General features: G+C 42.6%; 1 protein-coding gene across 1 annotated transcript in view; it reads right to left on the bottom strand.

Annotated features, from left to right (window-relative positions):
• Positions 1 to 12,389, bottom strand: part of LMBR1 (limb development membrane protein 1) — a 62,773-nt gene extending 50,384 nt beyond the window's left edge. Inside the window, exon 1 of the mRNA XM_033166275.1 lies at positions 12,197 to 12,389. Within this exon, the coding sequence (XP_033022166.1) occupies positions 12,197 to 12,259 (63 nt within the window). The 5' untranslated portion in view covers positions 12,260 to 12,389. The remainder of the gene's footprint in view (positions 1 to 12,196) is intronic.
• Positions 12,390 to 12,963: the final 574 nt, after the last annotated feature.

Genomic DNA, 12,963 nt, shown 5'->3' with positions numbered 1-12,963 from the left:
GAGACCAATACAGGAGGGACATGTTTTGTTGCAGCGGGGGCAGATGAAGGCACTAAAAACTAGAGTGGTTAGATAAATCGCCTAGAATGAAACATTATACGTAAGAGATGGCAGCTGCCAGCATATCCTTACAGATAGTTAATTTCAATTGCACAGTATCTTTCAGTTGTTTGGCTAGTGGTTGAGACTTCACCAACAAAACTACAAAATGATACAAGTGAAATTAACTGTCAGTAGGATACACTGGCAGCTGCCATGTATTTTTGCATACAATGTTTCATTCTAGTGATTTAACCACTCTCCAGTTCCTAGAAGTTTACATACCATATATTCTGTAATAGGGCAAAGAAAGGTTGGCAATGTTATTACCACATTCCAAGCATATTGTGTCCAAGGATCAACATTTCTCATGGCTAGCGCTTGCAAAAGTAACTGAATTTAAGCTCTAGAACTTCTTAGTGATCAGATGCTGTACTTAAAAGGTTGGGGTTTTTTTAAAAAAATGCCTAAAATCTGGGGCAGGGGGAGATTATACAGCTCTAAATCATTCCTTAGATTCCCCCAACCTCAACTCAAGAGATGGTTCTGCAATAACAAAATACTACATACAAAAAAAAGGTCAAATGATGCAGGTCTGACAAGAAGCCATAACAACTCATAGCAAGCAAATAAACACCCACAAAGTGAGAGGCAGTCCACATTAATGTCCTGAAGTATATTAACTCTTGAGTAAAAGCAGCAGGAAATATAACCATTTGTGCACCATCTTCAAATTGCTGATACAGAACTGCATGTAAACCTGGAAAGGCCATAGTGCAGCCTTTTTCAACCTTGGGTCCCTAGGTGTTGTTAAACTACAACTCCCATCACTCCTAGCCAGCATGGCCAGTGGTCAGGGATAATGGGAGTTGGATAAAAATGCTGAATGTGTATGCGGATAGATGACTGCATGGAAACATGAGGTTGAATCCAGGCTGAAGGGGGCAGAAGCTGAAACAGGTTAAAGCACTTCCACATGTGCTCGAAAAAGCACAGCCATAATTGCAAATACAACAATGGATCGCTCACAATAATTTTAATTATTCCCAATATTTAATAATTCCCAATATTTTCCAAGCTTAGTGATAGAGAAACTAGTTATCTTGTAGGACTCATGAACCAACACAAATGCATGGAATCGACAGCAATGCCTTCCTTAAACTATCTTTCTCGGTGGTACTACTGTTGAGTCTGCAAAGCATTACAACTGTAAACCACATTAAAAGGTTTGGAACAATTTATAACAGTTTATTCCCAAATTGAAAGCAGTGAATATAATTACAATTAGCAATCTTTCTTCTATACAGCAGGTGGCAACAGACTGATTCTAATGTAAGAGTGTTCCCATAAGGAAATGCTTGTGTCCTTCAGGGCCATTTGGCAACTAAACAAACTACTAATAGCTACATGCAGATCCATCTCAAGCATCATAAATAAAGATATGCCACTCACAGACTTCTGCAAAGAACAGGGGTCCCCAAACTAAGGCCCGGGGGCCGGGTGTGGCCCAATTGCCTTCTAAATGCGGCCCGCGGACAGTATGGGAATCAGCATGTTTTTACATGAGTAGAATGTGTCTTTTTATATAAAATGCATCTCTGGGTTATTTGTGGGGCCTGCGTGGTGTTTTTACATGAGTAGAATGTGTGCTTTTATTTAAAATGCATCTCTGGGTTATTTGTGGAACATAGGAATTCGTTCATATTTTTTTTCAAAATATAGTCCGGCCCCCCACAAGGTCTGGGGGACAGTGGACCGGCCCCCTGCTGAAAAAGTTTGCTGACCCCTGGCAAAGAATATCAAATCAAAACTTCATTTTTATTTGCATTATTTGGTGCCTCAGAAATGCTTTAAAAAAGAATGGAAATGGGAGTGGGGGCATAATATTGTCAGTTGCCTTTGCTCATGAACTGCTTTGATTACAATTAAAGAGGTGAACAGAGCATCAACAATTTATTCCATATGACAATAGTTATCCATCTTCTTTAGGAAAATGGTGAGCCTGGAAGACCTTAAGAATGACAGTAGCATTCAAGAATTTCTCAGTCCAACCCATCTGTTGTATAACAACGATGGCCTATCATATAGAGTTGTCATAAGGATTACTGAGAAGGATATTGACAAGCTGAAATGTGTGCAGAGGAGGGCAACAAAGTTGGTCAAGGGTCTGGAAACCAAGCCTTATGAGGAATGGTTGAAGGAGTTGGATATGTTAAACTTGGAAAAGAAGAAACTGAGAGGAAATATGATAGCCATCTTCAAACATCTAAAGGGCTGTCACATGGAAGATGGAGCATGCTTGTTTTTGCCTGCTCTGAAGGCTAGGACCCAAACCAATGTATTCAAGTGACAAGAAAGAAGATTCCGACTAAACATCAGGAAGAACTTTCTGACGGTAAGAGCTGTTCAAAAAGGAACAGGCTCCCATGAGAGGTGGTGGACTCTCCTTCCTTGCAGGTTTTTAATTAGAGGTTGGATGAATCTAGCTGAGATTCTTGCACTGCATGCGGTTGGACTCGATGACCCTTGAGATCCCTTCCAACTATGATTCTATGAAATGTAGCTTCTGAGTGTGGAAGCATTCTTTACCTCAATTTTCAATGCCTGGAAGTCAAAGTGTACTTGGCATAACAACAGAAAGAAGTCAAGTCTGTTAACCCTGCTAGATCATCCACCCATAGCAATGTCCTCAGAAAACCCAGGTCGATCACACTGATCTCTGAAATTCTTGCCATTGTAGAGGAAGGAACAAGAGGCTAGATAATATCAATCTCACTGCTTCAGAAAAGAACGTTGAAAGGACTGTACTTTCCATACTCTCAAGCCTTAGCTTATTATTATTGGTTTTAAAAATGAAGTTCCCAATTAAAACAGGAGGGCAGTATGATAAAGCCACAACAATATCAGGTTCTCTTCTGCTGCTTTTTGTAACACACCTTTAATAAGGATGAGGAACCTCTTGCCAATGGGCCAAATTTGGGGTACCATAGTTCCTAATTTGGTCCACAAGGCCGGTTTCCCCAAACCATGCCTATCTGCCCCACACCTGACATCTTATGTGATGTCAAGTGTGAGGCAGCTAATGGTGTGTCTGGATCTTTTGTTAAATAGAGTTCCCCTTGCAAAGCCCCATGCACTGGTGTCCCCAGACACCTGACAACCAGTTAGCTGTCAGACACTTGGGAAGCACTGCAGAAGGGACAACCCACCTGTCCAGTCAGGAATGAGGACGGAGAAAGATCTGGTCGGGCCAAAAGGTTCCTCGCCCATGCTAGAAGGTAAAAAAGGTGTATGTTCTAGACATAGGCATGTAGAAGAAAATTTGAAAATAAAGAAATTGTTGGCACATGTTAATATGTTTTTAGCTTAAGTTGATCTTATTTATATTTTGAATTGTTTGAAATACATGTTTGAAACTTTTGAGAACTTAATGTGTTTTATTGTTTGTAAACCACTTAGAGCTTCTATTTATAATCAAGCAGTATATAAATCTTGTTAAATAAAATAAATAAAATTCCAAGGTGGCACTTTTACAATAAACTATATAAATAAAACTCAATATATCAAAATATTCATGATATTCTTTAGTATAGAACTACATCCACACACCTGCATATTCATAGAAGCTATGAGTTATAACTCATAAAAATTTATCCCAATGTATTGATTTTTCATACTTTTGATATGACAGATTTATAATACTCTACAAAAGCATTAAATTAGAACCAGTCCTTTCCTCCCCTTAGAATAAATAAGAAACTAGCATTAAGTTTTTATGAACAAAATATAAGCACAAACAGAAGGATTTGGAGTCACTAAAAACATATTATTCTGTTTACAGCAGAATATTACTCCCTAACACAACTGGATAAAAGCAAACATCAACAATCAAAAACCAAGCAGATCACTCCCCCTTCTCATAGGCTAATGTGACGGGAGAGCAATCCTGCTTAATGCTGGGTTCCTACTTAATGCTTCAAAGGCTTCCAACAACCAAGCTGGCTGTCAAGCACTTTGGCAGCTGCACAAAGCAGGTTTTGATCAAGCCCAATTTTTATCAGTATGATGTCAGGTCAGGTACAAGGCAGGTGGATGTGACTTGCCCAAAATGGATTCGGGGGCCAAATGGGGAAGCCTGGTGGGCCCGCACTGACCTGAAGGCTGGAGGTTCCTCACCCAAATTTAAAGCACTGGGATTTGGTCCGTGAGATGCAGGTTCATATGCCCACTCAGCCATAAGTTGTGCTGGTGACATTAGGACAGAGGCTTGCCTGGCACCTTTGTTGCGTATCATTAGGCACCAGGCAAAAACATTCTTCTCCCAGGCCTTTGGCCACGTAAACAATCTATGGCCTTTTAAACTGGGAGATGTGTTGTTTCTATTTGTTACTATGATACATATTTCATTTTTTATGGTAAAGCACCATGTGATCCTCAGAAGGGTGGTATAGAAATTTAATTTACAGGTGGGTAGCCGTGCTGGTCTGCCATAGTCGAAACAAAATAGAAAATTCTTTCCAGTAGCACCTTAGAGACCAACTGAGTTTGTTCTTGGTATGAGCTTTCGTGTGCATGCACACTTCTTCAGATACCATAGAAATTTAATTCATTCATTCAGTCAGTGGTTTTCAACCAGTGTGCCATGACACCCTGGGGTGCCTTGAATGATGGTCAAGGGTGCCATGGGCAACACTAGCCTGTGTCCCTCTTTCCTTCCCTCCCTCCTCTGATGCTCTCTCACATCTCTGCCTGCCCCAAGCTTGCACAGCTGTTTACTGCAACAGTCCTGGCTATAAGCTCTGCAAAGAAATGGTGCCTGTTGGAGACTGCTCTCTTTAGCGTGGGGGTGAGGGCAGCTCAGAGACCAGAGAGAGCAGCAGCAGCTGCCTGGAGGACTCCCAAGGAGAAGAGAGGGGCATCAGGAGGCTGAGGGAACACTGCACAAGGGAGGGTGTTTGAAAAAAGGTGAGAGGTTGCCAGCTCTGCAGGCAAGGGGTGACATAACTGCACTCCTGAGCCCCACAGGGATGCTGCAGAAAGAATGTAGTTGGTCAAGGGAGCCGTGGACTCAAAAAGGTTGAAGACCTCTGAATTAATTAATAAATTAAACTAATTAATAATAAATTCACAGTTAACCCCATGGGGAAAGTATGAGGTGCAAATAATAAAACAAGACTCTTGAGTTTTCTCTAGTTATTGTAGATCATACTATTTTACCAGATATTTGCAAAAATATTTGCAAAAAGGAATAAATGCTGAAAAACTTGATGTTTCCCAAAGACCATAGAACAGGTTTATTAGCTGAGCAGGCATCTGGATTCTGGGGAATCATTCAAATTCTTGCCTGGCCAACAGAATTCCCAGATCCAACCTCAACTCATTGCCAAATTCACTGACAATACTGAACAATAATTTTAAATAATCAAATTTCAACAAACCTTGGATTAGTCTATGAAGCCTCCCCATTTGGGGAAGGCATGCCCATATGCCCAACATCTGACATCAAATGTGACACAGTTTCAGTGCGGGCTGTTTAAAAGCCCTTTTGCAAACAGCCCACATCGCTCTTTGAAGTCTCAACAACTGGGGCTACAAAGTGTATCACATGCTGTTATAGTGACTATAGTATTCCCACCTGCCTGCCAAATTTGGCCCAGCAGGCATGGGGAGGTAAAGAACTGGCCCACCAGGATTCGCTCAACTTCCAACTACCATAATCCAAAATAAATGTGGATTTATAAGTGTGTGAAATAGGCACTGCAATACTAACATGCCTGCTGCTGTGGCTTCAAGTAACCAGAGGAAAAATGTAACAAGGATGACTAAATAGTTCAAACCCACTCTGGTCAACATTCACACAGAAAGAGAATACATTTCACCTTGAACTCAGCTGAATAAATTTCTATCCATTTTTAGCTTCTCAGGAAAACAACTGTCTGTGATGCAAGTCCTACAGGTCAAATAAAGGACCAATTGTACTGTTCTTTAGAAGATTCTCAGCAACATGCCAGGTAGGCAAATTAATCAAGAGTTATAGTGAGAAGAGAAAAAGCCTTCAATCCTAACATTATCACATTTTTGTAACATTAACACATTCACATTAATACTTGGCTTCCATTCATTGTTTGTCTGGAAAGAAAACAAACCTGTGAGCCCAGGTTCACACTTCACTACAAGCCAGATTCTGTATTGGTTTGGGCATGTTTCCTCTCCCACATTGGCACAGTCAGGAGCAGGGTAGGAGAAAAGCACTTGTGCACGTTAATTTATTTTAAACTATGGTCTAACAGTATGAACAAACTCAGCCAAAGAAAAAATAGCATCTCCAAGGAGACATTAAAAAATTACTTAAAAGACAGATATTGATTGGTAGTTTGTGTGGAAAAACTAAGAACAAATGGAACAGCCAAATCACAAATATATGTGATTGAGTACTCACATTTTCCCTTAATTTTTAGAAGCCACATACAACACTGGATCCAATCTAACTGTAAGCACACAACCTGATAGCACACACAGTCAGTAAAGCCTAAGACTCTAAATTTCAGGGTTGTGGGTTTGAGCCATGCATTGGGCAAAAGATTCCTACATTGCAGGGGTTTGGACTAGATAACCCTTGTGGTCAATTCCAACTCTACAATTCTGTGATTCTATTATCAGAAAATCATATCTACCTTCAGCAGAGAAATGGGAGTGAGTAGGAGCAGGGGGAACCAAGTCCAGCCCCCCCCCCTTCATCTCTCGGAACACTTAGCAGTGTTGACTTTTCTACTGCAATTACTGTATCTGGACTGAAGGAGGGGCCATACATACAACATCCCACCTGTGAACAGAACAAAATTCATACTCATGGAAGCGGGATTTCTCACTTCCCCCTACCCTCTGCAGTACCCAATAATCTTCTCCTGGGTTTGGAGACCCTTGGGAATGGTGTACGGTATTGTGCACATGGCTGCGGATAGAGGGGGGAGTTGGCTGATATCTCCCCCTTATGTGAATAGAGGAGCAACTTAGGATCCAAGTTAATGTTCTTCACCCATATAAATTTGTCCTCTAATTGGATTAGGAAACTGAAAACTGCCATACATAATTAGTTCTAAGACAAAAGTAGTCACTCCCACCATAGATGAACCCTGGGAAGGGATTGAGAGAAACCATGAATTAACAACCATAAATTACCTCTCTCTCAATGCAGCATATTCTATTTAACACACCTACATGGAAAAAAATACCCAGAGGATCTAATTTATACCAGGGAATTTCACTCAATACAGCAGAATGAATGTCATTTACTTAGGCAGTAAACATGCACTGAGGATGAAAAAACTGTATTTAATAATTGTTTCAATTACTTTCCAGATTTTCCAGAAAACTAATTAAGGATTTATATTTAAGATTTTCATGAAACAATAGTACCATGAGCAGTCCTTTAAACGTATGCACAAAAACCCTAAATTCTACACACAAATCACCAAAACTGTAAATTTAATATCATTCACATTTGTTTTAACTGGGTTCTCCTTAGAACTGTTGCCATGGTCTGGGAGCTTCTGGAGGGATATATATGCATTTAGCATTGAGAGGGTCATAGGAGTCTGGTGCAAGGCAACCAGAAAAGTTATGTCTTTTGAAAACTGGTCATCAATCAACATGTTAAAACTCCTAAGGGTGAAGCAATAAAGCTGCTAGCACATTTGCAAAGCTAGGCAGGGTCTGATGTGGTTTCAACTGGATGGGGACTGCAAGTTAAGATTCCTGCATTGCAGGGGGTGGACTAGATGACCCTCAGGATCCCTTCCAACTCTACAATTCTATGATTCTTTTCTTTTCATTGAGTTGTGATCTCCATGAATACTGAACTACAAAATCCTAGTTTCAAACCCATATTCCATGGTTTAGAGTCAACAAACTTTCTAAACTGCAAGTCATCTCATTTCTGAAAAATGTATTGTGCATTATTTATAATCATGTAGCCTTTAAAAAAGCTAAATTGGCATATTTGGTGCATCTCAACCATCATTTACCCTGAATGCTATCACTTCAAAGACTGAAAAAGATGTTATAAAAGGAAATTGCACACTGGAGTTTTATAATTCAATAGAAAGGAAGTGAAAGTACCCACGGTGCAATTTCACTTGCAGAAAGTCCATTTTCTCATATATTGCTAAGAAAATGTTACAATTTGTTTGATGTTTATCTGTATTTTGAGTCTGATTAATCTATTATTCAGAGCCTCAATGAAGCAAGGGACTAGGTGAGGCAAGCTATCTGAAACTGAATCCAAACAAAGATGGCATGATGACATGGGTACAAGAAACTGACTACTGTATTATTCTTTGGTAATTTTGTTGTATGTTTGTGCTGTCTGAAGAGCAAAGGGATGGTATGACTGCCAAGTCCACTTTCACAAACTAAATCTGTAGCTATTCAAAATGCAAACTAGGTTCATAGAACCAGGAAAATTGGAACAACAGTAAGAAGATGCTGCTAAGAATTATGAAAAAAGCAGAAGGCCAACTTAAGGTATTAGTTATTATGCAACTTTTGCACAACACATAAGTGTTGCTGTGCTATGTGTGGGCTGCAATTTCTGAGAAGGGCTTAAAATTCACTTTACTGAAAACATCAGCTTACAACTGAAGGGAAAAAAAGGTTTTATAAAAGACCAAAGCTGAGAATAACAAATCCTCAAAAATGAGAACAGACCCTCAGTTGTCCACCTTGATCTAATAAAACAAGCAAAACAAGAATGGTCACTATAATCAAAACCAATGAGCTAAACAATCTGATCTGCTCCTACTCTGAAAGGCAGGATTCTCCATGCATTAAATGAACAATGTGTCCCAGGGCCACAGGAACCAGCCTGATTCCGGGAATAGTGTAAAAAAGCAATTAAGGAAGTATGCCAGGTTACAAAAAGCTTCCAAGAACACTAATTTTATCCAACCTGTTACAGTTTTTTCAATAAAAAATTAGAGGCCAAAACTGAAAACACAGTTTGGGGAAAGTATACCATAACATTTAACACAGGTTGAGCAACTATAAAATCCATTACCAAAAGTATTGTGCAGAGGAGATGACGTAGTCCTGTGACACTGAGGTGTTAACCACATATTCCCTCATTCTGATGCATGCCATACTCAGTTTGGAGAAAGTGTGAAAGATGTGTGTAAGGAAAGAAGGAACGCAACAAGCTACCCCATACTTGCCTATGGGATTTACAAAGCAACATAGTGGTTTTAAGTACTGCCTTTATCAAACACTAAAATCAGCCAAAGGAGAGACAGAAATGTAAAATATTACACTGAGGGGTATTGAATAATGGGATGGAGGGCATGCCTTTTACAGCACAACAATTCAAGGTGGCATCAGGCAATAAACAAGCAGAAGTACAACTTACTCACACACATCCAACCTTTCAGTATTAAATTGGCACATCACCTCACGGGGAGACGTGCAGATTCATTTTTGTATTTGCAGGGGTAGGGAGATGTGATAGAATCAAAGTGGACAACTCAGAAGAGGCCATAAAGACAGTTATGTAACTCTGAATGTACCCAGCATGAAACTATGCAAAGTTGGGGAGGCACCAGGTTGGGGAAGAATGCTTTGAGAATAGCATTTAGCATGATGTGAGGAAAAGCAAAACATTAGGGGGTACAGAGTCACAAAGTACATAGCACTTACACAAGGTAGTTGGCTAATACAGGACTGATGTGGAAAGGCTAGACAAATGATGTACTCTTGTACTTGACTGGCACAGGTTCAACAGTGTGTCAGCATTAGAAAGATTCGGCCATGAAATTTACTGGGTAACCTTAAATCCATTACCCTAACCTACTTCACAGGGTTGTTATGAAGAATAGTGGGGTGGAGGCTCCATGCACTTTTTGAGCTCCTTTGGGGGGAAAGTGAGGTACAACTTTTTTTCCAAAAGATGATGGGAGTCAATTGCAAACAACATCAAGAGGTCTAGGGATTCATCTATAAATATCTGGGGAATCTTTTTCAGCACGAGGGCTGTATTCCCCCACTGGCAACCTTATGGCATGCCAGTTTAGGTGGCACTAGAGACAAGACTGAGTGGAACAATAGGCATGATCACACACCCAAAGTAGGGTGTTTCTTTATGCACATACAGTCATACCTCATGTTACGGCCGCTGTGGGTTATGTCTTTTTGGGTTGCACTCCGCGCCGAACCCGGAAGTACCGGAATGGGTTACTTCCGGGTTTCGGTGGTTGCGCATGCGCAGAAGCGCTAAATCACGATTTGCATATGCACAGAAGCGGCACTGCAGGATATGAACGCTGCGAGTTGCGGGTGCCTCCATCACGGATTACGTCCGTAACCCGAGTATCCACTGTACATCTCTCCATGCTTTACTCTGGCAATTAAGAAACATTATCCCAGTTCAAGGACACATTCCAGTCAGTAAAAAGCTGGTGCGGAGAATGACCTGTGGGAAGTCTGTTCTAGAAGATGGAAATTAATATATGCAACAATCCTGCATACCTGCTCAGTACATGATATGCAAAAGTAGTAGATGATATTTATAGAAGGGCTGTGGTGACACCATATACTTCCAGGCTTGGGTTAAGGTTTGGATTACGATCTGGAGCTAGGAAGCACTCTATATGTAAATCAGAATGGCATAAGCTTCTTTGTAGAATGTACTCCCACATTCAGCGAAGGAGGTAAAAGCAGTGGATAGTTGGATACATCAAAAACACATGACTTGTGCAAAAGGTGATGGAATGAACTTTGAATGCTTCGGTTTTACTCAGAAATTAGTACTAATGAAACTAATGAAACCAATGAGAAGTTTTATTACAATCAAGCAGTATATAATTTACTTACAGGTACTGTACTGAGAATCAGAACTAGAGAGTACTGCTACAATGTGTGTGTGGTACAGTCAATACAGCTGCCTACTTGGTATGGGCTGTGTTTGGGGAGAGGGTTATATGAAAATGAGGAAGACACTCTCCTGCAGGAATGTATGATACATACCACTTATATTGACTGTAAAGTTTTTTTCTCTACCCTGTACTGTATAGCCATACTGTGGGCAGTCATATGAGCATAAGCTTTTCCAAGTGAAAAAAATCTCCGTGAGCTAAGTGCTAGCCAGCCAACACTTTATATGCTGAAACGAAAGGTCACTGCAAAAGTATCCCATGAACACATTTGACCCACATTACCTTGTTTGTTTATTATATTTCAGACATGTTTGTTTACGTATTTATTATATTTCTAAACTGTTCTTCATCTGAAAGAGATCCCAGTGTTATATACAGCAAGTAATAAATACAATAACACAATGCTGTATTTTAAAGTCACAGATCATATAAAACCAACTACCGGTACCTTACAGCAAGTACCTGACATAAGCAGAACCCAGGACTTTGAGACATCCCAGACTATTAGGAAGAATGATGCTGCTAAAGGGTGGTAAAGTGCTATTTATTATTGTACCTCCTCTGCCTATGGTGGCTGGAAAAGAATTATAGAACTTTAATAAATAATAATAATTAGACACCCCAGCTCAGGTGGAGAAACTCTTTAGGCCAATCTTCCCTGGAGACAGAAACTATGACCACACACTTCCAAAGCTGCACAAAAGTGCAAAGCTGTTAATGGTCTCATTACATTTTTGCCTTCGCAACTACTGTACTACATAATGCTTAAAAGCCTGGCTTTGGTCCCTAAGCAGCGACAGTAGGGGCAACACGCACAAAAATACAGAAAAACGTGGAACAGCTGCTTTAAACTGAAAGGCGAAGCGTGACTTGCGGAAGGCGAGGGAGGAGGGTGCAACTTAACCACAAGGGATGTCCTTTTTGAAAAACAGCAGCAACAGCAGCAGCGTCTACTAATACGCCCGGGCGCATAAAACGCAGGTGCAAAACACACGAGCCTGCCCAGCGCGGCTTGCAAAGCGAGAGCGCAGCGCCGTCTCCCTGCACGCGGGGGCGGTGTAGGCGGGCCTTCGTGAGGGGGGGATGGGGGGCAGAGCAAGCGAGATGCTGAACGGGCAAATGGGGTCGACACGTTAGAACCGTCGGGGGCGGTTCAGAAGTGAGGGCGAGGGGGCCGTCGAGGGAGGCGGTGCCAGCAGCCCCGAAAGGGCCCTCGGTTCCCGGCGGCTACGCACCGTGTACTCCCGCACTTGGCTGTGGAAGTTCTGCTCGCGGATGGTCACCTCGTCCGCGTCCATCCTCTCATCGCCGCCTCGCAGCCCCCTCAGGCAATGGCGGCCGCCGCCCCAGCTCCTCCTGCTTCCAGGGCGACGGGCGGGGGACCATGGCAGGGGGCGGCGGCGGAGGGGCAGCGCCGGATGCCCCTGACACCTGGGGGTGAGCGGGTGAGGGAAAGAGGGCGGAGGGGGCGGGAGTGAGGCGCGGGGGCAACTCGACGCTTAACGACGCGTCGCCGCCTCCTCGCTCGCTCCCTCGCCGTGGGGTCTGTCACACACCGTCCTGCGGCTGAGGGGGGCGGATCGGACAGCCTCTCTCTGAGGGGGTACCTCGCTCAAGGGTGACGCTGCGCCTGCGCGAACAAGGCGGGGCCCGCCCGCGCGAAGGGCGGGCAGGGGGCGGGGCCTCCCCGACCACGGCGCTCGAGGAGGAGGCGGGGCTTAAGCTACCGCCGCCTCTTCGCGTTGCAAGGAGAGGGAAGCGCGGGGCGCGAGCAAAAGCTGCGAAGAGCGCGCGCGCCTCTTGAGGGCGGAGCTTGCGAGCGGGAGTGGGCGTGGCTGTGGAGTTGTTGACTTAAGAAGAGACGGGCTTGGGAAGAGGTGGAGCCAAAGATGCAAAGTGGGGCGGGGCTTAGGCAAAGGTTTGCGGGGTTCGAAATAGACTGAGCCAGTCTGACTATTCTCACGAGGAGGCGCGGATGCTGATTCTCTTATAAGCGGAAAGC

The sequence above is a fragment of the Lacerta agilis genome, chromosome 12 (assembly GCF_009819535.1).
Source record: "Lacerta agilis isolate rLacAgi1 chromosome 12, rLacAgi1.pri, whole genome shotgun sequence".
NCBI classification, from domain to species: domain Eukaryota; kingdom Metazoa; phylum Chordata; class Lepidosauria; order Squamata; family Lacertidae; genus Lacerta; species Lacerta agilis.
This window is presented reverse-complemented; position numbering and strand designations above follow the sequence as displayed.